The following is a 27,989-nucleotide window of genomic DNA, read 5'->3' as shown; positions in this document are numbered from 1 at the left end:
AGGATCAATATGGGCTATACAACAACATATTAAACATAATTTCTGTTTTATATCAAGCTTAAATGTTTTTCTGAAAGCTGATTGTCATCCCTGATGGATTCCGTTGTAAGGGAGATAATCCATGGAGAAATCATTACAAATAAAGGGGTCAATGGTTTCCTTGGAGTACACATTTTCACAAATTCGAGAATATAAAATTTTTTTTTTTATTAAATTATCAAATTTAAATCCTTTAATTTTGAAAATATTACCGAAGAAAGAATTTATTAAAAGAGTATGAAAAATTTTAATGATAAAAGATAAATTAAAACAACTCTATTTTAAAACACTTTCCCATACTCTGATGCAAGTATGCACATATAAGGTACACAAATACTAACGTACACATACGAAAATGAACACACACACACAAAATCACACATACTTCAAAATCAAATAATCTTTTACATACTCAATAAATTTGGTGAGAAGAACCGCACTGCAATCTGACCAAAGCCATCCACTGGAATCATAATCTAATGTTGGGGACATGATATGGTATGTACCATGACTACTTTGGTCACTGACAGAAGTAATCTCTTTGCATTTGTCACTGTCATCATGAGGTAAGTTAAATCTGGGGAACATAAGAGGTGAATAAAAAATGAAAACCCTTCAAAAACTAAGACATGAAACACTATTACAACCAACATCCTCATCATTATTATTATCCTTAAGTGTAATAGCAGACTTCACCTTCATTAGCATTTGTATCATCATTCAACATCATCACAAGCAATGTAATCATCTTTCTGTTTGTTGAAATATCATAATGATTATAATGGTGATTATCATGGTGATAATGAAGACGATCAGAATAATTATGATTACATATGCAAATTTTTGAGATGAGGTTTAAACAGAAAAACCTTTATTTTTAATACAAAATTTCAATAATCTCACAAGAAAAGTGCATTATATATATATATATATATATATATATATATATATATATATATATATATATATATATATATATATATATATCATCGTCATCATGATCATTGTTTTAACGTCTACTTTTTCATGCTTGCATGTTATCATAGCTAGCATCATCGTCACCATCATCAACATTTCATATCCACTTTCCATACTAGCACAAGTTTGATGGGTCATCACTATCTGAATCAGTTCTTATTCAGAATTACTGCCCTCCTAATTGGGTTAAGGGACCAAGTTTCACTGCACATTTTATCATGTTACCAACACTAAAGAGATTACCATGTTCTCAACAAGACATATTACATTGTCTCTATTCACCAACCCATTGTCATGGTACTGGTATTAGAGAAGCCAACTTTTGTGTGTGTGTGTGTGTGGGGGGCGTGTGAGTGTGTGTGTGCATGTGTGTGTGTGTGTGGGGGACGTGTGAGTGTGTGTGTGTGCATGTGTGTGTGTGTGTGTGTGTGTGTGTGTGTATATATATATATATACATACACATATACACTTTAATCGGCAGAAGTTACAAAGTAACTCAAGGGCTGAGAGTTCCATACTGAATGTTTCGTGATAAGTGCCAATGCATGAAACTCTCAACCTTTCAGTCAATTTGTAACTTCTGCTGATTAACTAAAAATATATGTATTCATATTTTGAGTTCTATTTTTCTGCTTAAGTCACCCTCCCCATCCACACACAAATAAGAAATAAGATTAGTTACATGGAAATTTTAAATTGTTTTATAAACTTAATCACATGTATCTAACAGACAAAAATCAATAATAATAATAACATATATTTCCTTACATTAAAAGAATAGTTACCTGTTCATAATTTTAAATAATATAAGCTGAATTGAAAGCCAATACTTACAAGTGCCCCAACTCATGGGCAATAGTATAAGCTGAACCAAGACCATTATCCTGAATAATAGCACAGTTTCTTTTCATATCACACATAGTCCCAAGTTCAGCCAAACCTACATAAAAGATTATTAAAAAGTGTGATTCTAAAAATAATTGTGGGTAGGAAAATGGTACAGACAGTGGAATCTTCAAAGTTCAGTACCTTCCTTTACTAAGCAGCAATTTTGCTTTTTAACAGCATTTATTTATTTATTTGACATAAAAACACAAAGTTTTAAGTGAAGGTGTATTGATAAAATCAACTAATACTTATTTTATTGATCCTGGGTCCTGGGATTACGAAAGGTAAAAGTCACCATATTACAATCCCAGAGTATAAACAGAAAATTCTAAATGCTAAAGGCATTTAGTCTAGTACACTACTGTTTCTGTGGCTTTATTGCTGCCAATCTATAATGTTGTATACAGTAAGTATAGATTACAAAAAGTGGACAACATAGGATGAAAAGAGTATATTTATCATTGTTATAAGCTTCATCCCATATTGAAATCAAAGGAAATTTTGATAAGCTGACAGTCACTATACAATTACCGGTTTAGCAACTAAAGTTGCTTAAGCATGCTGTTATAAGCAATTCACAATACTTGATATAGAGTTAGTGAAACGTTAGCATTATTTCAGATATATCTTTTTAACTCTCACTTTTTTCATTTTCTATAAGTATGACTGGAGTAACATAGAACAACAAAATATATACACGTTGATAGATAATGGCATCACTTGGCTAGCAAGAAATAGTAGTTTATAACTATCCAGTATAAACAATGGCGGTACTACCATTATCCACTGCAGATAAGAACTGTAAGCAATTGAGTAATGGGAGACTTGGAAAATAATTCTAAGAGCAATGCAAGTAATTTCATGTTAATTGTATTTAAGTAATATGGAAAATAAGATAATAAGCTTTTAACTTGGCATACTAAATGAAAGGGTTAAGCTTAATAAGAGATAGAACTTACCTAACGTTTCACAGTTGTTCTCTGACCTGCACATGTTTTGCCTAAAACCAAGAATTGTAATATATTCGCATTATTTGAAATATAACAACCCAAATGACATACAAATTATTTAACAGTTTTTATGTGTTTATTTCTTCCATCCATTGTAATATAGATTGTTGTCATCATTGCTTTTGTCATCCTCCTCCTCATCATCATCATTGTTGCCATCATCACCTGTCAGTGTCATCATCGTCATTGTTTTAATGTCCACTTTTCCATCTTGCACAAATTAAATGAAATTCATTGAAGCAGATTTTCTACACCTGGATGCCCTCACTTGTTTTCAAGCAAAGTAATATTTCCTTATGGTGAGACATGCTTTTCACTGAAGACTGGAAACAAATGACACTGCTTGTAATGGTAAGGACACACACACACACCACAGGCTTCTTTTAGTTTTTATCAACCATATTCACTCATAAGGCTTTAAGTTAACCAGGGACTGCAAGAGAAGTCCCACCATGTGACCCAAAAGATATCACACAGTGTGACTGAGCTCAAAGCTATGTGGTCCAGAAGTAAAAATTTCAACCACACAGCCATGCTTGTTGAGGATTATGAAATTTCCAACATTTACTTAAATACACATTGAAAGTAACATCCATAATGATACCTAATCATTTAATAAATGATCTTTTTTTTTTCTCAGGAGTATAAAGCAATGTTTGTGCAACAATGAAAAGTACAGCTTTTTAGTTCAGTTGTCCAGCCAGGGGTACTAGAACCTTTCTTCCTTAAGTTTGAATTAGCTTAACCGCTCTTGAAATCTGTTGTGGTTTACCAAATTTTTTCAGATCTGACAAAAAAAAAGCCCCCCCCAAAAACCCCCCAAAAAACATCGGATATTAAACAGGTGGGTGGTGATATAAACAATACTGATGATGAAAAGTAGTCACTTTATCAAGTGGAAGACACACCAAAAGAGAGAGAGAGAGAGAGAGAGAGAGAGGCGGAAGAAAGAAAAAGAAGACAAAATATAGTTAACTTCTACAAAACAAGTATGAGCTTATTCATCATTCATCTTTGAAAATGAGGAGCAGTCATAGGAAGTTATCAACTGGTGAAATAGACACTTATGAAATATAGTAACTGAATTTTCTAAGGGACTCATACAAAAATAATTGAATACTTTTAGTTCCCCTTTAGATTTAATGTTCTAACAAGATGATGCGTGTTTCATTGTCAGCAGGATGGAGTTAGTCATTAAGCAGCCTTGCCTTTATTATATTTTTTAAAAAATACATAATTCAAGTTAATTTCACTAGTGAGGTCAACAGAGCAAAATTCTATTTACAATGAGACAGGCATGCTTGCACTTTTTGACATTGCTATATTATGAGCAGATGTTAAATAATATGAATAGTATGTGAAAATTTTACTACAAGCTATCTCATTCATATACATGTTGTTTAGAGGCTGTAGTATCTAGAAAAAATGTTTGATAACTTTTGTCCTTGCTTACTACAACAATACTTACTTAAAAATAAATAAAATGTTCTATAATATACTTTATTCCTATAAAGAGGAAACATGTAAAAGAAAGAGAAATATACACCACAAAGAATACTGGTCCTATATTTGGTAGCAATCATAAAAACTGATAAATACTCTCCTTATACAAAATCTTCAGACTATATCCATTGAATTCTATTTTCTTTCTCCCTCGACTATGATCATAATAATGATGGTCACTCCTGTCAATTTTGATGCATGAATATTTGAAGGAGAGGATTTCAGAAAAGAAAAAAAAAGGTTTAAAAATAAAAGAAGCTGCATCTATTTGCAATGGATACATGAATGTAATTTGAGTCCAGGTATGGATTTTGCTATGAAGTCACAATGGGAAAACTGATGATTCTGATTTTGCCTGAGATTGGACAAATTTGTCTGCTGATTGCAGGATATAATTCTTTTATTGATCTGTTTCTTTAACTCAAATTGTTTTGATGCATCATGACACATTTTATGCCATGCAGATTGATCTGGGCAATGACTTTCCCAAGATGTTAAGTTAAGCTGTAGAAATTTTAGTGATTGCTTTAACTTATCCTTATACTTAAGGACAGGTTTTCCTTTACCACAATATCCCTCTACTTTTTGACTGTACAAAAGAATTTTCGGAATACGATCATCTTTCATTCGAACAACATGTCTGACTAATCTGCACTGAATTCTTAGCAGCATGCTTTTGATACTGGAGATATCACATTTTTCTAAGATTTTGATATTTAACATCTTATCCTGCCATTTCATGTTGCAAATATTATGCAGACAGAACATGTGAAAGGTTTCAAGTTTCTTTGTATGTCTGTAGTAGGGAGTCCATGCTTCTGCTCCATACAAAAGGGTGCTCAAAATACAAGATTTGTATACATTTATTTTAGCTTTCAAACTGACACCATGTTTATGCCACAAATGCTGGAGAAGTTTTCAAATGCCTTTGATAATCTAACATTGATTTCATCATCAAGAGTACTCTTAAAGTTTACTGCACTTTCAAGATATTTAAATGACTTGACCCATTTGACTGGCTTATTGTCAATCATCACAATTGAATCTAGAGTTTGTTCTGTCCTAGGCTTTGGCTGGAATAAAACTTAAGTTTTTTTAATGCTAATAGTCAGTTCAAATGTATGAGCTGCTGCAGCAAACCTGTCAACTATTTCCTGAATTCCCTCAAATGTATGAGAAATCAAAGTACAATCATCAACAAACAGAAAGTCACATAGAATCTCTTCTTTGGTCTTTTTCTGTGATCTGAAACTTTGCCCTTTTAGGTTTAGCTGACCTCCTTCTGTGTAAAATTGAAGTTTTACACCTCTCATTGTAGTCCTTAAAAGCATGTTAGAACATCATCGAAAAGAATATGGAAAAATGTACAGTAGCTAAAACATAGCCCTGTTTGGTTAAGGTGGTAACAGAAAATGCCCCTGAACATTGACTGCTAGATATCACTGTTGCTGCCATTCTTTCATGCAAATATACTATTACTCTTATCATTTTATCTGGAAGACCAACTTTTGACAAAATTTTCCAGAGTGCCTCATAATTCACTGTATGAAAGGCCTTGGTCAAGTTGACAAAGACCTTGCACAAGTCAGTATTTTGCTCACATACTTTTTCTTGAACTTGCCAAAGAACAAAAATCATGTCAACTGTGCCTCTCCCAGCCCAAAATCTACATTGGGATTCAGGATATATACTGATGCATTTAAGAATCACCCTTGCAAAAATTTTTTCAGCTATGCACAATAAACTTATTCCTCTGTGATTATCACAAACACTTTTTGTTTTTGTACAAGTGCATTACAGATGTATCTTTGAACTGTTGGGAAAGAGGTCCACTTTCCCAGATCAAACAGATCAATTTGTGCAGCTTTCTTACAAGTTGTCCACCACCCTGCTTGTACACTTCTATGGGAATACCATCTTGTCCAGGAGCTTTACCATTGGGAAGTTTTTTAATAGCAGTATTTATCTCTTCCAAGAAAGGATCTTTTGCAAGTTCTTCAATTATAGGCCTCTGAAGGATTTCATTAATTACTTCAGGATCAGTTGTAGATTCTTGATTTAAAAGGGATGTAAAGTGTTCAGCCCATCTTTTCAGAATTTCATCTTTGCTACTTAAGAATTTTGCCCACTAAGAATTTTTTTCCAGAAAATTTTGTGAGATGAAAAATAATAATAATAACAACAACTACAACAACAATAATATATTCTTCCTTTTAGAACTACCTTTACAACTTCTTATTGGCCCTGATTTATCTCTCTTAAGCCCTTTATCTTCATAACTGTTGCCTTTTAGAGTTTTGCTCCTCACACACATTTTCATCTTCTCAAACTCCATATTAACTACTCTAATTTCATTATTTCTGTCTACCATTTGATAATAAAAAATGCTTGAGTTTAAAGAATTTTTTAAACAGTAGAAGTTACTGTGTTGACCCAAGTCAGTTCTGACTAAGCAGACATCGGAGCTAGGAACAGATGATGATGAGATAGGACATAAAGAGTGTTTTTATGTTAAATGAAATGATTAATAGAAAAATCCTATTAGATAAATATGACATGAAATAGATTAAAACAATCCAAAGGATAGTGGGAGTAAGCGAAAAAATAGTAAGTAAAGAAAATTTGGCTGAAGTAGTCAATAGAGAAGAAGAATAAAAAATTATTAAAGACTAAAGGAGTTTAAATACAGTTTTGTAAATTGATCACCAGGAGTATTAATCATGTCAATAAAATGTTATGGTCTCTATCAACTATCAGGATTTGATACTGGATCACAGAATAAGCTTATTGTGTAGCTTATATCAGCTGACTGACACATGACACAAATAGTTAATAAATTATTGGTTAGTTTTTATTAGGTCCAAAACTTTGTACTTTGGGTGCAGAGGATAGGAAGTTTATGTATTTCCCAATAATATTAATGATTATAGTGAAATGAGGTTTGAATTATATATATGAAGTATATCATGATCTCAGCTTGCAAGTAAGTGAATACTCTCAGATTGAAACCTACTGGTCATATCCTCTTTTTGAGGAAAACTTTGTTCATCATAATTATCATCATCCCAATTTTGCTTCTGCTTTCCATGTTGGCAAAAGTAGGATGGGTCATTGTGGACTGAGTCAGTTCTTATACAAAGTTACTGCCTTCCTAGATGTTTTATTTGTACATTCTATTTTGGGCAAGGTTAGGAAGGACTGAATGCCCTTCCTAACACAAACCACTTAACAGAATGAAGTACTGAGTGCATTTTATTACATCAACTCTGGAGAGGTTCTCATGTTCTTGGCAACTGTAAATGGTCCTCTTGACTTTACATTGTCTTCACTTTACAAAATGTAATAAATTGATATGAAGTTCTGGGCAAAAACACCAGTAGGGCTGTGAAAATTATATTTTCATTATATGTAACAAAACAAAAGGGTAGTTGGTGGCTAGATTTAAAATATTTTATTAAAAATTCTTGTTTGTTAAGTTTCTTACTATTTGAAAAAGTTTGAACATAGAAAGGATGAAGAATTTGTTAAGAAATATTGTATTTCAGAATATAATACTACAGGATACAGTTCTGATCCAGAGAAGTGATAAAAAACTGTATAATCAAGAATTTTGTACTCTGACATCTGATACAATAGGGGTATAGTTATGTGCATAAGAACAACTTTATTCTACATGTTCTTACATAAGAGAATGAAAAAATATTTTTAAATATTTGATATGGGCATAATGTCACAGAAACAAATATATATATTATAAAGCTTCATAGTAAGAATCAAAAATGAAAATCTTTAAATATAGAAATCTCGAACAAGAAATTTCATCTATGTAATATAAACCAAACTTTTCTTCTCATCCTATGTTGTTGCCTGAATATTTTAGAAGGCAAGTAGTGGAAAACAAAATTTAGGAAACTGAACAGAAGTTACTGTCTACCATTTAAAAGAAGAAAAAAAAATAAAGCTTTATTTTTAACAGCTTTAAAATAAGAATTTTTACTCAGAATTCCAAGAGTTCAAATCTTTCTTCTATTTTAACCTTGGAGGATTTCTAGAACATTGGCATCATTACTTCTATAATGATAGAAACAGTTTAACAGATAACAATCTCACATCTCAGATATACTCCACCTACATTTTGAAGAGGTGAAACGATTTCCAGACTACATGAAATCAGTTCTACAAAATACCTCAAGTTTCAAGTACTGCACAAAACATCAGAGATTGCAGTGATAAATATGCTGTACAAACATACCTTGTCAGAAGTATTGCAGCATCATGATGTTCATTAGCATCATCTTCAATATTTAGCTTGTATTGCCATTTACAAAATTGTTGTAATGTTTTTACTGCATTTGATGTAACTTCTAGATTTTCCTAAAATTAAAAGAAAAAAAAAAAAAAATTAGAATTGTTTTCTGGATTCAATGTAAGTGACTGAAAAGTCAATCTTCACTGAAAAAAAAAACAACCTTAGGTAGAGTAGAAGCTGCTTTAGACAGCAGTTTCTTTTGAATGAGGTAAGTTCTCAGCTTACCCGGGTATAAAAGAAGCTACTGTTCTGATAGAAACGTAAAGGAATTCTACTTAAGTTATAAGAAATTTACAATCAAACAGAAAACTATATAATAACATTGATTCTTTATTTAGTAATGGGATGCAATTAAGGCATAGGCTCCTTGTTGAAAGAATATTGTATAACAAGAAAATCACTAACAAATCATGTGATAGTAAGTTGTTTGAAACAAAATACTTTTAATATATGGTTTTTAGCATATTATTATATTTAGATCTGAGAGAAAAGAAAGTAATTTCAATATCAACTAGGAGATGAGATTTAATGTTGCTCACATAGCAATAATGAAATTCTTAAATAGAAACCACAAATTTTAATATATAAACTTACAAACTGTATTCCATTGACAACCTGTAAACTATATGCTACACTATATGTGTATATGCATGTGTGTGTGTTCATTATTTTTATAATTGCTTTTTTCCATGATTGCATGGGTTGGACAGATCCTCTTCAACATATTGTTCCATCAGTTATTGCTTTCTTTTTCCATCTACTTTGTAAAGCTCAACATTCTGAGATCATCTCTCACCACCTCTGTCCATATCTTCCTTGATCTCACAATTCCACAGGGATCTCCTAGTATTTCTTTTATTCAGCTGTCATCATCCATATCCATAACATATCATTACCAGCATAATCTCCTATCTTGCACACTATCATCTTATACCTAGTCTTTCCCACAGCCCATCTGTGCATGATTGCTTAGCAAACTACACTGGATCATCCAGTAGTGCATGCTTATTTTATTTCTTCCCAACCTTCACAAATCCTCTGTATTCAGTGCTCACATCTCACTACTATGGAGCATCACAGTTTGTACACATGCATTGTACAATCTACTCTTCACTCCCTTAGAGAGAATCTCTGTTGTGAACAGAGATAATAGCTTCCTGAACTTTTTCCGAACTGTTATTATTCTGGCTACTATATTTTCAGAGTACCTTCCTTCACTGCTGATTAAGTCACTTAGGGAACAGGAGATCTCTACTATGGAACCTTCTAAGCACTGGGAAGAGTTTATTTTATCTCATAGTTCAGACAGAGCTTTTCATTGGAGAATAGCCTTCAGTTGTATTTAATATGACCCTTTATTGAAGAACTACAACTTTAGAAACATGTTCTGCTGCATTCTATTAATCAGCTATCTACACATCTACTGATAGTCAAAATTTGTGTTAATATGCTTATTTTTATTCTTTGCAGGCACAGTATTTCTGAAAGGTTAAGTTCACTTTCCAATCATGAGGTGTCCTAGGTTCAATTTCACTGTGTGATGTGTTGGGCAAGTTCATTGGATGGATTGTATCTGTAATTCCAAGACCCAGCCTTGTCTCATATTGTGTCATGCTGATCAAGACAGAATTATGTTAAGGGTATGCATGTGCATGAATACTCAGCCACATACATGCTGATTCAATGATCTGAGTAGCTCTGTTGATTGAACAACTGAAAATTGATGGTTGGAGATTCTGACTAAGATCCATTTGTTCTTTAAATAATAATATGGTTTTATTCATATAATAACCTCCTGAAAAATCCATATTACTCTATCTTTGAAAGAAAGGCACTGACATTTTATATTTCAAGCTCAATTTACATACAGATTTTTAATTAATTTAATAAATATTTGTGAGTAAAAATTTAAATAAAATAGTTAAAAGAATCAAAATATAGTAATCTGCATGTGAATGTGAAGGTGAAATGCACTTTTCAAATTAAAGGATTTATATCAAAATGTTAACAGCTTCCAAATAAATAAAATGGACTTACCTCATCACCTTTAAGGACTAAAAATTTGACAACAACTAAGTTAAGATAATTTTTTATAGATGGATGTTTATATATGTTAGTGACCTGAAAAATAGTCAAGAATAAAACAGATTTTAACAATTAATAAATAAAATTTTTAAAATATTAAACATTACCCCATAAAACATTACAGTACAACTGTTACATGCATGTTAGACTTTTGTTTGGGTAAGTGTCTGTATGTGCAATCTGTATGTAAATAATTACCCCAAGCAAACTGGTAATCTAAACCTGTTATTTTGGCTTCTTATAATCAGAATAAGCATTATTTGATGTTTACTGGATTTAGTTCTATTGAACTCTGGAGAAAGGAAGATGGAAAATGTGACCTTCATGGCTTTTTTAGAAGAAGTTAAATAATTTCAAATAAAAATTAAAATAGGAAGAGAAAATTGTGCAGTTAAGATCAGTATCTTTGTCAAGGACATAAACAGTCAACTCTTTAGCAAGTATTTCAATGCTATAACAACTGCTCATTCTAATTCTATAATATAACTTTTATAATATTTATAGAAGTTCTTACCATGGCCAACAATGTGAGTACATAATGTTCTAAGTCATCTCCATGGTACCTCCACATTTCTGGACCTGCTGCAACCATCAATTCTATATATCTTTCTAAAGAGTCAGATCGTTTATGTCTACTGTGGTATCTATGGTTAGACGTACTTGAATTAAAATGCACATGAGGTATACTGATGTTTCTTTCGGGGAGTTTTACATGATCACCTGAAAATATATGATAAAAACAAAATAAAATGAAAAACAATAAAATATAAATAAAAAACACTTTTACTTCAGTTTTTCCATGTCATGCAGATCTGCAAATATAGATATTTATATGATTATTCATTTAAATGTTTCAGTGCAAGTCTGGGTGCCTTTCTCAGTTGAAACTGCTATTTTCTGTGAGGAGAATTACAACTTCTAGAGTAAAATGTTTTGACAATGACTGCTTTAGAATATTGGTTTCAAATTTTGGTACAAGGCCAGCAATTTCGGTGGAAGGGTTAAGTCGATTACATCGACCCCAGTGCTCAACTGGTACTTATTTTATCAACCCCAAAGGGATGAAAAGCAAAGTCAACCTCAGCAGAATAATGCTTTAGAATAGTGGAAGAATCATTAGGATGTCACACATGCCTGAGTTCAAATCCTGCTAAAGTCAACTTTGACTTTTATCCTTCTGGGTGGGGGTCAACAAAGTAAAGTACCAGTCAAGTGCTGGAACCAATTCTTACATTGCAGCAAATAAACAACCCTGATACATTATGTTTAAACAATTACAAGAAAGAAGTAATGATTAAGCAAATTAAGCAACAATTAAAATGGTTGACTAAGAATTATGAACTAATTGGTTATAAGTTCAAATCTACTGTAGGCATTTCCTTCTGTTTTGGAAAGAATATTGTATTCTATGCACTTAAGTTTATATAGCAGCAAAGTATAGACAGCAACAATTCCAAATAAGTTATCAAATATAGACTAGCACACTGTCAAACAGGAAGATTTGTCACACACTCACTCAGTAGTACAGAAATCTAAATTCAGTGTGAACCATAGAGATCTTTAGGTTTGTTAATATTATCTTCTAAATGAACTGCTGCTTGAGACAATAGGATTTGGACCTATACTTTCCAATGAAAGACTATTGATCACCAAAATCTCTCCTTCTCTCCAGCTGTTCCTCACTTTTTAAATTCATGAGCAACATCTTTTCAACAGAATGTTCTGACTGGCTTTCTCTCTAGATATATTGATTAGAAGTAGATGCAATTGTAGCAGGCCTTCACTTTGATTCAAACCCAGGACTTGTTTGCAGTTAACAACCATAATTTTGGCAGATTGAATAATGTTATCAGCAAAAATTGAACCAATAAACAACTTCCAGATTTTTGAGTGACATGTCACCATAGATCTGTCCAATCACATTATTCTGGAGTGTTTAAAGAGATAAAATGTGAAGATGAGCAGCAAGGCATAGTGTCAGGTAAATTCTTACATTTGGCAGGGTTTCCACAGTCAAATACTGAACTGTAAAAAGAAGTAGTCACTTTCACAAGAATATTCTGACTTCTCTCTTAATATACATACTACTACTATGAACAGAACTTTCCAACATTACGGTGTTATTTTTCTTTGGACTGATATGGTTAATTGTCTTGACATTTGTCTTGGAATGCTACATATTTAACATCAATACCATCTGAAGAATCAAAGCCTAAACCAGTGAAGGAAAAATACAAACTCAAATGTGGAAATTATGGATTTACTTGTTAAAGAACTATTATGTAAAGAATTTTCATAAAAATATGGATTCCCTTCATGGAAAACTGTTTTCTGCTATTCTTGGGTTGAATAATAGCCAGATAAGCTGCTTATTTCTATTCCTAGAGTTCCTACCACAATGGATACAATGGTGTCAGTGCCATACATTCTGACCAATTCTATCAGTAAATCACTGTAGTCTGAATGTTTATCATTTCATGTCTGTTTCTTTCATCAATACCATATTTTTCTAGCACACAAGTTGAATTTTTCAAACCAAACTTTGCAACCAAATCAGATTACAGGAGGAGCAGAATTCTGCTTTACACACAGCATATAACCCCTCATAACTTTTTTATCTTTTGGAATTTTCAGAAAAATTTTGTGAATTTGTGTTCTGCACATGGGAATTCATATGACCATATAAAAAACTTTTTTTAGAATTTTTAAAATTTCTTTTCTTTTAAATCATTTAAAATATGGACAGCCAAAATTTTGGCTTAAATCTCAGCAACAGACTATTAGATATGTTAAGGGGAGAAAGATATTGAAAAACATCAAAACATTAAAGTGACAAACAAACAAGGACAGTAGGAGGTGGTGCTAAAAATAACAACTAAATGCCCCTTAAATCACACAAAAAAATATTTTATTTTGGTTTTTGCATAGCTGTATGAATTCCTGTATGTAGAACACAAATTCCCAAAAGCTTTCTGAAAATTCCTTCAAATAAAAAAGTTGCGAGGCGTTATATGCAGTGCATAAAGCAGAATTCCAACACTGGATGATCAAAAATTCCATGTGAAAGAGAGGGATGATTCTTGAATGCTTACACTACATGTTTACACTATATACATATAGTATATGTTTACACTATATATTATAGACTTGCATGCTGGAAAATACAGTATGTTCCTATTCACAGGATAAGAAATAGTACATCTTTTGTTATAAATTTTTAGATTTTAATGACAATATCTGATCAAATGAGCAAGATATTCCTGTCAATATGTATTGTAATGTCCTTCAATATTGTAACTCTCAGGATTATGTTGGTATCATGAGAGTGGAATGTCAAATGAAATCTCTTACTGTATTTATTTATGTCCATTTACATTCTAAAAGTCAACTTTGTCCTTTAAGCCCCTGGAACTGAAAAGAATATACATCACTGCTTGTGAGTTCAAATCTGCCATAGACATACATCTTGTGTTTTTGAGAGAGATAAAGAAAGTTACTTTATTTTATATTATCTCAGTTCATTTTGCTGCAGGAAATGGAACATCACTGATAGCCTGGAGTTTCATCCAGATCAGTTTATCTCTCATCAACGAATGTTATGAAACCAAAGCTAAGCGCTGGCACATAAAAGGCCCCTTAGAATTTAGGAAGCATTTATGAATATTTCACACATGCACGCATACACACACGAGCACACACACACACACACACACTCAACCATTCCCTACTGCAATTAATCTTGTTAACTTGGCAAAAATTAAAACTGCGAAATTTAGTAAGTTAAATACAAACAAACAAGTCTCCACCCCCAAGAAACAAACAAAAAGGCAATCAACATGTGATAAATCACTTAATGCTGTAATAATTGTTTTTATCAGCATCATGAATATGATTACTATGTTTAATGCAAAACATTAAATTGTTAAGAAAATGCCTCACTTTGTGTTAATCCTCCTCCAACTTTATTATTATTATTATTATCATTATTATTATTATTATTATTATTATTACAAAATTGAAATTAAAACTGTAATTTAGTAAAAACAAAAGATGCAATTAATAAATTTTAGGTCAACTTTAGTTTTATTTGTTAAGTGAAAAATAAACATAAACAGAATTGATGTATTAAAAAATTTGTTAAAAAAAAAGAAGTTAAAATAGACTTAATTAATTGAGTCAAGAATGAAGGAACTGCAGGGTTTTCGAGTGAAAGATTCCTCTAATGCCTCTTCAAGGGCTTATAGCACAGAGTATGATCATTATTGCAAGTGAATGAAATACTGATTAACTATAAATTGCTGCTACTACTTACTGCAGAGAGTAACTATTTACCTATGGTACCTATCTATAAATAAACAAGTCGATAAAAGGTCTGAATGAGATTGCTAATTCTGCAGGAAATTTCTCTTCCTCAACAACTATTACAAAAAAAAAAAAAAAAAGAGGGATAGAGCATAGTCCATAATGAATTCCTAGATATATATTCTATGTTTGAAAAACTATGAAATGTTCATGCCAGGGAAGCCTATGATTATGGATTTGCTCAATGACAGCTGACATTCAATTAACATACAGCAATTTGTAGCAACAAGATGTTTTGCAAACAACTTGCACATGTAAGTGGTACCAGTCGAGAACTCCGCATACCGGAAGCCAGCAAGTGTATGGGGTCATCAGGAGAGAACGTGCACCATTTCGGGGCCTATCTCTCAACGGCATCAATGCACACCGGCCCCCTTCACTGATATGAGACTCTACTTGCTAGATCAACTGGTTATTAAATAAAGCTCAATATTCTTCTATCCATTGCTCATCGTCTCTTTTTAACCAAATCCAGTGGCTAGCCTTTTCCACTGTAGTTTGGATATCGGTCATGGTAGTGTTTATGATGAGTTAGGCCTAACAATAACAAAAGTCGTCTCACACTGTGTCCAACAAACCCTCTACATCTGACTTCGATTGGAAAATGCTCTCCTTTCCAGCCTGCGTCTTCACATTCCTTGAGGAGGTTTACATAACAGTCAATCTTTCGAGCTTGAGTGGTGTCCATGTTATCTTCATGAGGAACCGTTAACTCGACTAGATTCACAACTTTCTTTCCTTCACATCACACTAAAATGTCCATTTTTTTCGTAACTGGGATGGGAAAGAGTCCCTGGCACCCTACTCAAAAAACGCTTGTTGTTGTTCTTCTTCTTGAAATGGATCCGCTGACCTGAGCGCACAAAGGTAATGAAATCTCTAGTTGGTACTTTCAAAGGTGTTTTTTCACTGTTGTTGAGATTAATTTGGTTCTTTATAGCATTTAAGACAACCTTAAGGACCAGGTTGTGTCTCCGTGTATATCTGTTCAATGCTATTCAATTTGTAGCAACAAGTAAATAACTAAATCAATGACAATTAAGTGTCTTCATTATGGACACACCACAGTACTGATGATGGGATACAAACACTAGACTCTTGGCCTGTATGTCAACACCCTGTTGATTTGGCCAGCTGTCATTTTATGAATTACAGCAGTAGTGGATGTGAAAATAAAGCATAGAGTTGTAGAAAGAATAATTGGTTTAAATAATAGAGTAATTAAGTTTCATCATTTTTGGTTCTAAGTTCTCTCCTGCCAAATTTTACTTTGCTTTTCAAATTGAAATATATCAGAAATTTCATGTTAAAATATGTCCTAAACACCAGCTTAACAATGACTATGTTATTCAACTAAATTCTTCATTACTTTCAAATTTAACCAAAAAAGGAGAAAGGTAGTGCATTTTACCAGATGTTAAAATAATAATACCAGGGTTAATACAAAAGTACAATGAATGCTTGATTTACTTAATGTGCTGGGCTTGCTGATCAAACAGTAATGATTTCTAACCATACTACTGGAGCCAGGTTCTAATTTGTCTGACTGATATAGACAGGTTCCACTACAAGTATTAAGATTAGTTGTTAGAGTTAAGAATGTTATTTAGTTTTAAAGACAAGTACTCTACTGAAGAAATCAATTCCTTCATGCTAGTACGACAAATTAGTTACACCATACTAGAATGCATGAACTCCATGAAAAAATGTTAAATTTTTCATTTATCTATGTCTAAAGTTAAGTCCAAATTCAATTTGTTTTACTGGTTAGTTTTGATTATGCTATTTTATATTGTGTGCTGTTTAGCTCCAGCTCAGCCCTAATCAAGCAACTATAACCAAAAGCATTCTAGTTGTGACTATCCCCATGATTATTTATATACAGTGTATCTAGGACTATACTATCCAATGTAGTTAGTATTAAAAAGCTAATTAGGAATAACTATTAACAAAGCAGGTTCACTCTCACATTGTGAAATTATATTTGGTTTCTCTACCTTTTATATATTATTAAATGAAGAACTGTAGGCTCTTCAAAGGCCAACAGTTCATATTTGGCTATCATGCTGCATTGTGCCCTAATCAAAATACTTAACTTTTCATGCTTATCCCACCTAACTATAAATACAACCAGGTGTAGGTACAAGTCCATATGAAGAATCAATTGAATACTTATGATTAATACTGACATACAAAAAGTAAAGTCAATTTCAGCATAATTTGAATATGTACCTATGAAGGACTAGACTAGATAGCATAAATATCTTGTCCAATTTGTTACCATTTGCACCAACTGCCACAACCTAATGCAAAAAATTAATATGAATATAATTACATGAGGCAGCATAATGGCATTATAGATGAGACAATATTACCATACATAAAGCAGTGAGCTGGCAGAAACGTTAGCATGCCGGGCAAAATGTTTAGCAGTATTTCATCAGTCTTTATGTTCTGAGTTCAAATTCCGCTGAGATTGACTTTGCCCTTCATCCTTTCAGGGTCAATGAATTAAGTACCAGTTGTGTACTGAGGTTGATCTAATCGACTGGCCCCTTCCCCCAATATTTCGGGCTTTGTGCCTGGAGTAGAAAAGAATATTACCAGACATGAGACAATTCCATGATTGGATGTAAAAATAGAAGAGATGTTAGTTGGTGTGTGCTGAGTTAAAGCAGAGATTAACCTTCTAGTTGAGGCCTTGTACTGGAGAAATAAAATTAAATTGCTTTTCTTCTTTGTCCAACAAAGAACGCAACCTAAAACATTAGTCTCTACTTTAACTTATGGTTTACAAGAATACCATTCCAATGTAGAGCTATTCTAGTGTCTGTCTGAATACTATAGGATATACCTTCTTCTAACACATAGCTTTGTTTGTTAGTGCAAGGGAAATGAGTAAGTAGCAATACTCCGACTTTTCCCAAGGGTTTTAGTGATGTAATTGAAATGAAGTTGTTAAACACTAGTATTAAAACCAGATTGTGAATTTGGCTCATCTTAAACTTTATAATGCTTGGTATGTAGTCCTTTATAGCAAAGAACAGAAACAGACAAGTATCAAAATAGACTCATAATTATCTTTAAATATTTTCCATTGTATCATTTTTTTATGGAATAGTCACATTCCTATCTAATTCGTAAAGAAAAAAATACTTTCAAGATGTAATTAACAGGTGTGAATAGTTTAAAGAAGGGATAACTAGTTATAATGTGTAACCAATATCCCAATAGTCTGATAAGAGAATCACATAAAAAAAGCATAATGAAAAACAGCATGAATATAAACATGTTTTTAGGATTAGACTGATAACAATTTACTAAGACTTTATCCAATGTTTCTGAAATAATATGGAGTTACCAGTAGAGTTACATTTAAAAACTAATACCTTGAACCTTGAAAGAATATCATTTCTTTTTCTCTTCTTTTAAATGCAGTGTTGAATATGGCATGGAAAACAAATGTTGCTAGCTTTAGCAGAGATGATGTGAATAATGAGGAGTTTTGTTATTTGTGGAGATACACTTTTGCTGATAATTTTATATGATTAGAGTTTTGTTACTGACTACATTATATAAAGAATCACAGCTGGATTAAGCCACATTACCAATTTATGATTAAATGTTCTGGAACATTGACAGTCAAGTGTCTTGACTATGGAAAATGTTGATAGAACACAAAGTGCATTTGTATTTTACATGATGGTTTGAATTAGTACTTATTGTTTGGTTTAAAGGGAAGAGAGCATTTGTAGGCTGGTTTTGTAGAAGTATTCAGAAATGTTGCATATACATTAAAATGCTTAAGGCCTGTTAGATATGTAGTTGCAAAGATGATGTGAACTGGAGTACGATTACTGGTGTGTTTCACTGTGAAGAAGGTCTACAGATGTGGTGTGGTTAGATGTAGCTGATTGAGATACAGATAGCAGTGTTTTAGATTTGTTATTTGTGGTAGAAGAATTGCAGGTTTAGAGAGAACCAAAATATTACTTGCAGGCTATCAGTTTTAAAATCTTGTTTTGTTCAAATTCTATACCAATGAGTTTAGATATTTGTAATGTAAAGGATACAACAGAATCAATGGCGGCTTGTATATAGGCAATGTGGAACTGCAGCACTTGCTATTTCCACTCAATATTATTGGTAACATTCAATATAATGAGTCCTTTCTTCTTAAAATTTATGTATAAATTTTCTTTTTACATGTTTGTTTCCTTTTACACAATATTAAAACAACAGCTAAAAATTTTCTGAAGCAGCACCCCCACTAATTTTATCTATGAGCTGCCACTGAACAGAATGCTTTCAGGTATTGCCTAGTTTAAGGGAAGACCTGACTTTAATTCAAATAATTATAGTATGGTCATCGTCAGGGATATGTAGAATGATATGATTGTAAGGGAAATGATATTACGTGTAGATTATGTGAGAACATTGCTAAGTCAAAAACAATAGATGACGGGTAGTGTTGTGTGGAATTTCATTTAGAAAACAATAGATTTTCATAGCATTTTAGCTGTAAGGTTAGCAGATGATAGGTAGTCATTATTTGACACAATTAAATGCTTTATTTTGCCTTGTTAATAAAAGTTGTAAATACTCTTTGTAAACTATTTTCATTCCAGCTATATTTTGGGCCATTGAGAGAAATTTAGCAAGGCAGAACCAGATTGTTTTGCTACCTTGGAAGAGGGCTCCTTGCAAATTCAAGGATGCCAGTGAATTTATTTTATTTAAACAAATTTCTTTTTTTATATATATAAGGGAACCTTGTTGGCTCTTTACTACAGCCTGGGGCTGTAGTAGCAGATACTTGCCCAAAGTACCAAAGTACCATACAGTACCATACCAAAGTACCATACGATGTGGTAGGCAAATGATTGGTGTTGTTCAGCTCCAAGTCAGCTCTCATTGAATAGACTTAAGATCAAAAGCATTAGAGCTATAATATTCTTTCTTTTCAGCACAGCATATCTGATATTACATTATTCAATACTTTTTTTTTTTAAGACAGTACGGTGGAAATCTGAGGGAAATTTAACTGCTACTTCTAGCAAGTTGAATAACCACATAGAAGCTTTCTCATTAGTTCAACATATTTATGGTTATTATTTTTGATTTTCATTTTTGCCATCCTGGAGAACATTAAATCATTTTTGAAGTTCTAACAATTGAAGCAAGTATGACAGTTTTGTTCTCCCATGGTCGTAAGGATCAATTTAGACCTTGCAAATTACAAGGTAATTATCAATAGTACTGATGCCATGAAAAACATCAAGACACCAAGGGCACACTGTAAAGTGGTTGGCATTAGGAAGGGTAACCAGCTATAGAAACCATGCCAAAGTAGACACTAGTGCATGATATAAAAAAGTATCATAGGATTTGATAAAGGGAAGAATAAATAACATAATTAAAACTAATAGTATGAAACAAACAAACACAAAAATTCTTAACTGTGTGTTTTGTAATTAAAAGTAATATACAATGAACTAATTCAGATCAATACAGAATTTCCAATTTCACCTTTTTGCAATCATATAGTGAAATTCTCTACCCATAACAGGTTTAGGAAAACCTATTTCTTCATCAATCTGGTGTTTGGAATATAAATTAAGAAACAAGTCTTTATATAAAATTATGACAGAAAGGTTAAACTTAAATATAAACACTTCAAAATGGTCAGTTTTGTATCACAAAATCAGGGATGGTCTTAAGCAAGTTGGTATCAAAATGGTTAAAAAAAAAAAGAAACATTTTGGTGTGATATCCACTTTTCATACAAAACCATGCTTATCAAATCAAAAGAAACTTTTATTTCACTAATTTGTCTGTACAGGATGTCTATAAAGGCTTTTTCCTGTATTAAGAATTTATTCCAGTAAAATGGTGTGATTAATTTAAATGCAGTAAACTAATAAAGCTTCTTGGCTGGTTTATAAGTTTGCTTTCATAAACAGAGTTGACTCAATTTTACACAAAATATTGCATTGCAATAACTCTTCTTTCTTGGAGAAAAGCTGTGACCTTGTGGATAAATTATTAAGCCTCTTGACATACACACTAACTGAAGTGGTTTATGTAATGTAATGCTGTCTCTGGTCTACTGGTGATTATGGTGTTGGAAGATTCCAGTATAAAAATAAATGTTTGTTGAAGTGTTTACATTTTGTAAAGATTTCAGATCTGGTATTCTTGTATTTCAGGACATAAGGCCCTTTTCAGCTATGCATGTGAGCATGTATGTGTAAATATGTGTGTGAGTATATGTAGATGTTGACAGAAACTGAACATATGTGCAAATATAGGTATGTAAGCACTCTCTGCGCATGAATGTGAGTATAATTGCTGTATGTAAAACATATGCTAGCTATACAAATGTTTGAACCCACTATTTAGTCCTATGTATGTAGAGCTGTAGCTGAACATGCTCATTGTATTCAAATGAGTGAACATTTATTCACTTTACTAGAGATCCTGCTTACTTTGACATAAAAGTATATATAATACTGGGTGAAATGCTTAGCGGTATTTCGTCTGCCGTTACATTCTGAGTTCAAATTCCGCTGAGGTCGACTTTGCCTTTCATCAGGGTTGATAAATTAAGTACCAGTTATGCACTGGGGTAGATGTAATCGACTTAATCTCTTTGTCTGTCCTTGTTTGTCCCCTCTATGTTTAGCCCCTTGTGGGCAATAAAGAAATAAGTATATATAGTAGATTGCTTTAAACCATTGAATAGGATAATAACTTACCACAACTCAAATTAAAATTATGTCCTCTGAACAGTATCAACCTTGCTTTTGGTTGTAAATAAAAGATGACAATGCTGAAGAAAAGCTATAATATAATGCTGTGAAACTGGCAGTACACCATGAATATTGAAATTGTATACATTTTTTCTAATATATTATGTACTATAAGTAATACTGAGTGCTTTATTGTTTGTCCATGTCATCATCAACACCATATTTGTTTGTGTGTGTGCATGTGTGTGCTTACATTTACACCACTTAACAACTGGTGTCCTTTGTTTTATGACTAGTTACTAAGTTACTAACTAGATCACTCAGCAGATATTGATAAAATAGGTACTAAACTTTTTTTTCTTTAACTTGTTTCAGTCATAGTACTGTGGATATGGAGGAGCACTGCCTTGAAGGGTTTAGTCAAACAAACCGAGCTCTGTACTTATTTTTTTAAAGCCTGGTGCTTATTTTATTGGTCATTTTTGTAGAACTTTTAAGTTAAAGGGACATAAACAAACCAACACCAGTTGTCAAGCAGTGGTTGGTGTGTGTGTGTGGGGGGACAGACACAAACCTTAACACACACACATTACAAGCTTCCACACAGTTTCCGTCTATCGAATTTACTACTAGTGTTATGTTATAACAGCTTGGTCATTTTCACCGCTATTATAATGACATCTGTTTTTTAAATCTTGACAGCTGCACTAAACTATGACAGAAATTTAACACACTGCATCTACTTCATGACTTACTGCCACCCACACTTTGTGGTTCTGAATTTCATACCAAGTACTATATACCACTTGAGAATGAGATCTTTTTCTTTTTCTCTCTTTATTTTTGTATTTGCAAAACACTCTATTGTCTTGATCCTACTGTGTCAGATTATATATCATTGTCATCATTGTTTTAATGTTAATTTTACCATGTTTAGATAGGTTAGACGGAATTCACCAAAACAAATTTTTTTAGCTTGATACTCTTCCTGTAAGAAATCCTCACCTGTTTCCAAGTAACATAATATTTCTTCAAGGTCAGACATATTTTTCATGGAAGATTTGAAATGAATGACATCACTTATATGACAGCGACATTTATTTACAACCCTCATGTGACGCCAATAATTCAGTTACGTCTACCAAATCCACTCACAAGACTTTGGTCAGCCCAGGGCTGGCTCATAGTGCTGCATAGTATGACTGAACCCAAGACTACATGATTGGGAAGCAAGCTTCTCAACCATACAGCCATATCTGCACCTATGCACAAACACACACACATGCATGCACACGCGCGCACACGCACACACACACACATCACTACAAGATACATAGCCTGGAAAAGACTTTAGATACCTTTTTATTGAAAAGTCATATTTTCAAACTCTTGTTTTGGTATCATGTAGCAAGTAAGTTAACAGAAAACAGGAGTTAATATAAGGAAGAGCATGAAGCTGCAGAAATATCTTTCAACAATTCATCTACTTCAATGAAATTTTTAAGAGATTATATTTTTTTCTCATATGGTTGAGCTATTAGAAACATAGTTTCTGTTAAACAGCAAGAAACCTGCCTTAGTTTAATTAAATAAAATCAGGTCATTTGAACGTCACAGGAAGTATGCTACCGTCATGCTGTTATAATGAATAAACTCTTCAGATAATAAAAAAATTCATATAGAAGAGAGAAACATGACAGTAATTTGTAAGGTCAAGGGTTTTGCTCATTATTTTTACTGCTAACTGTTTTGAGAAAAGTGCAGGTGGCTAAGTTGATAGTTTGCTGGGCTACTTAGCTGATGAATTGAGAGTTTGTATTCTATTATCAAAATTGCACTATATTCATACCTATTATTGAAAATAGGTACAGGACTATCTAGGACCTTGCACAATTGGCAAGTTTTTCATTAGTCTTTAGTACTGAACTTAGTGTTGGTTAACTAGGAAAGAGATTTTATTAAGATTGCTTACTCTAGATGTATTACATAAAGACAGTGAAAACCCTTTTTATACTATTTTCCTTAAGTAGTTTAGAGTAGGTACCACAACAGAATTTACTTGTCATTAATATAAATTACATATATAATCACTTACTATGTGTATTTGAATAAATCAATGTCAATGAGCAAGGTTGATGTGGTTGTTCTTCCTTAAAGCCAGCTCAGTCAAATGTTAACTATAATCAATTCTAATATAAAAATGGATAAGCAATATAAAATCATTTGGAAAAGAATATCACAAATATATGTGATATTATTCATGAAAATATTCTTTCAGATGATATTATCTTAAGAAAATATTCTTTACAGAGGTGATTCTGCTACAAACTTTACTATATTTCATTTTATCTATTATCAATAAATTGTTAGAAAAAAACATCTTCCTGTTATGAGAGATTAAACTTCTTTTCTTACAGGATTAGTTCTTCAGTTCTTCAAAAGAAAAATCAATGTTCCTAGCTTCCATTCATTTTCATTATGTCTCAGTAATACCGGTGAAATGTCGGACAGTGAGAAAGTGGAAGTTAGTTTAATCCCTCTTTCCTGTTATGACTTCATTTTTCTCATTGTCTGTTAATATGTTGGGCTTGGAAGTGCTATAAACAAAACAAAACATTATGCTGAGTTAGTGACTCAGCACCCACCATGGGCTTATAATGATAATAATAATAATAATAATAATAATAATAATAATAATAATAATAATAATATGTTAATCCTGTTTGTTGTGAAATTCAAGTAAAACATAATATTGTATTCTTCACTCTTGAACATTTTATCCTCACTTTTACCAATGATCTTGGTGAAAAAGCATTTTCTATGAATTCTTAAAATCTCTACAAAGTATATTTCAAAACCTTTGAAATATGTGTTAGTATTGCTAACATTGTAAAAATATTTTGAATATTTATGTTCCTGAGGCAGAAGAACAAATACAAAACTGAATAGAGGTGTAATTTTGTCAAAAAGATTTACCATAGCAGTAATATAAATATTTGATTCCTTACTGCCAGTTATAAAATCAGAAACTGGATTTAAAATAAATAATGTTCTAATTAGGAAATACTACTAAACTGTCAAAAACATATGGCAAGGGTTAATTGACATCTCGTACTCAAAGTAAAATCATAAATTTAGTCCAATTACCTTCGTCCCTTTTGAACTATTTTCCCTATAGTAAGTGCAAAATAGCTGACTTTTTTTTAAAAATAATATAAACTGAGGTAAAAAATAAATGTAATAAAAGGAATATATGGTACAGCTTGGAGATTTAAATTATTTACATTAGTGCTTACATAACTCCACACAACATCTCTTGGCTCTTTTCAAGTAGATTACAAATGCAATACATCCTAAGTTTTATACATAGATATCACATATCTGGTTCACTGGCTGGTATTTTGAACCTTGGCTCACTCTAATCTCACTGCTATATTACAAGGAAGAGGAGTCAGAAGGTTGATGCAAAATTTGGTAATTAACAAAAGCTATTTGATCCATTCTGTATAATTAACCTATGACTAACTGGAATAGCTATTAAGAAAGTAAATTAACAACCTCGATGGAAAGATATATGGTGTAAAACTTCAACTTTTCAACACTTTGAGAGCAACTCACAAAATATCATATATTTAAATTATTTCATCATTAAATAAGATTTTAAATATTCACTTCTTGTACAAATGATCTGTATTTACAGGACACATATAATATTTTTTGAAATCCTAAGTGACCTGTTAATTCTGCAAAACTCTCTCCGTCTTGTGTTACATATCTAGCAGATCAGTGATGTCATTTCCTTTTAAACATAGCAAGTTAATAAATTGGAACAACTTACCATGTGTCTCACAGTAGGAATGGTTAGATTTCCAGTTGATTTTATCTTTAAATATTATATGTGCGAATGGAGTTGTTAAGTCAAGATCATTAGTACCTTGATTTAAATGCTGAATGTTATATTTTTTCCCATTAAAAATGAAGTTTCCAGTCTGAAATTATAACAAAATTTTCACAGAATGAAATATAAAAGTTAAGTAAACTAAAATAAAAGTAACATTAAAAGGCTTACAGCTCATTTACATCTTTTGGTAATGGCCATACTGCTAGCATGTGTGTGCGTGTGTGTGTGTGTGTGTGTGTGTGTGTGTGTGTGTGTGTGCACGTGCATGTGTGCATGCATGCATGTATATACCCTGCACATTCAAATATATGTGCCAAAATCTCAGGGTTTTTTAAATGTAACAAATATTGTCATGTTTTTATAGCACTTTAAAAGTCCATTTGAAAGATATGAGCTTGTAGCAATCAGCAATGAGTGAAAGCATTAGTAATAGTTGCTACTTAATCATTAGACCACATCGTCATCATATTGTGTTGGTAAGAGAACAAACCAATGTCAAAGTTATAGGGAGATGTAGCTGGAATATATACTTCATCTAGTTATCACTTTCTGTCATTAATTTATTTCATGATAAATTAAATGTATTACTTATATTGTAGCTGTTTACCCATTTGTCTACTCTGATGCAAGAGACATATGAACAAAGGCTTTAACCATCTTGTCTTTTAATATACCAGAGATTACATCGTCCAATGAATCCTTTCCTATTTAAGACAATAAGATGTGATTTGAAGGAGATTTTGTTGCTTTTTCTAGCAAGTTGGGCAACTATATAGAAGCTCATTCATTGGTTCATTGCATCACTTACATATTATTGAAGTAAATAAATTCAAAATACCTTAAATTCAACAATGAAGCAATGAGTTTTTTTTAAATCAACACTGAAGCAATGAGTATTGATCATCAAGCTGAAGCCAGCATTGTACTAATATTATAAGCACAAATCATTAAATGCAATTTTTTTTTATCAGCAACAGTTCCCAACTCAGTCAGGGAGTATCATCTAGCCTAGTCCCTCTGGTTTAATTCTCCCGACCAAAGGATTTTCAATTAAGATTTTTATGTGTATTACCTGTTTTTGAAATCCATCCAAAGGCAAAATTTACCGAAACTTATCTAAAACTTTACTGTGTTAAATGTTTGAGTGACATCACCCATCTTGCAAAGAAACATCAAGCAAAAATCTTCACTCTTGGGAAGACTTGAGATCAGTACTGTTAGGTAAGAAACATTAGTTAGTTAGATAGTTGGCTTGTTACTTACAGCTGTGAGCTGTACCTTCTTATTGTACAGCTTATGGCCAGATGGACTGGGCCAGCAAAAGTCTTTATCAAAGCTCTATACAGCAGAATCAAAGTAACTGACTCTACTACAAGCCAGCTGACAATCCTAACAAATCACCCAGCAATGGCTATTGTTACTGTGTATAAGATCTGTTCACTAAAACTAAATATTAAAGTTATATTGTAATGCTTCAGTTGGTTAAGTATTGTATAAACAGCAATAAATTTTTGTCAATTTTTTTAATAATAATATATAAGTTTTGTAATGTCTGAAATGTTTGGAATTTGTGAAAATGTAAAATGTACTTGAAATGAATTTGCTAAAATCATAAAATAAAACGTCAGTCAAAACATTTAATAGTAAAGCCTGATTTTTAGCCCACACATACACATATCATGCATATAGTTAGACACATACACACACTGTTTTCTTTTAGTTTCTTTTCCAATATTTTTACATCAAACATTTCTATTTTGGCAAAGGTTCAGTGATTTTGCCAATTCAGACATTTTCTGGAATTACCATCACTTGTCTTTGATGTTGAGGAGCGATGATGTCTATATTCAGCTTGGTAGATGAAAGTAAATAGAATAATACAGCTGGTGACTGAATTTGAAATTATGACCTTTGGGTTGGTATTCTAACCCACTAACTATACAGCTGACATAAAACAGTTAATTATAGATAGATGAAGAGATATATGGTAAAAATAAACCCCAAAATTTAGTGGTTTAAAAGAAAAACAAAACTTAACAACTTTTTAATGAGTAAATTTGAATGACTTTTCAGTTATTTCTTTTGAAAAGTAAAATAAGCTAAAAGGTTGAAGAGGAGAGGAAGTACAGTTAAATGTAGCTAATTATCTTGAAACTGAAGA

At 32.2% G+C, this 27,989-nt stretch overlaps 1 protein-coding gene across 1 annotated transcript in view; it reads right to left on the bottom strand.

Annotated features, from left to right (window-relative positions):
- The window catches only part of LOC106883875 (A disintegrin and metalloproteinase with thrombospondin motifs 9), an 85,019-nt gene extending 58,033 nt beyond the window's left edge, over positions 1-26,986 (bottom strand). The window contains exons 1-8 of the mRNA XM_052972799.1: positions 26,957-26,986; positions 25,766-25,916; positions 11,328-11,533; positions 10,766-10,849; positions 8,672-8,793; positions 2,866-2,906; positions 1,853-1,958; positions 452-616 (exon numbers count right to left, since the gene is read on the bottom strand). Coding sequence (XP_052828759.1) covers positions 452-616; positions 1,853-1,958; positions 2,866-2,906; positions 8,672-8,793; positions 10,766-10,849; positions 11,328-11,533; positions 25,766-25,916; positions 26,957-26,986 — 905 coding nt within the window. The remainder of the gene's footprint in view (positions 1-451; positions 617-1,852; positions 1,959-2,865; positions 2,907-8,671; positions 8,794-10,765; positions 10,850-11,327; positions 11,534-25,765; positions 25,917-26,956) is intronic.
- Positions 26,987-27,989: the final 1,003 nt, after the last annotated feature.

The sequence above is a fragment of the Octopus bimaculoides genome, chromosome 1, assembly GCF_001194135.2.
Source record: "Octopus bimaculoides isolate UCB-OBI-ISO-001 chromosome 1, ASM119413v2, whole genome shotgun sequence".
In the NCBI taxonomy this organism is placed as follows: domain Eukaryota; kingdom Metazoa; phylum Mollusca; class Cephalopoda; order Octopoda; family Octopodidae; genus Octopus; species Octopus bimaculoides.
Note: the sequence above shows the minus strand (reverse complement) of the source record. Positions and strands in the feature narration are given on the sequence as shown.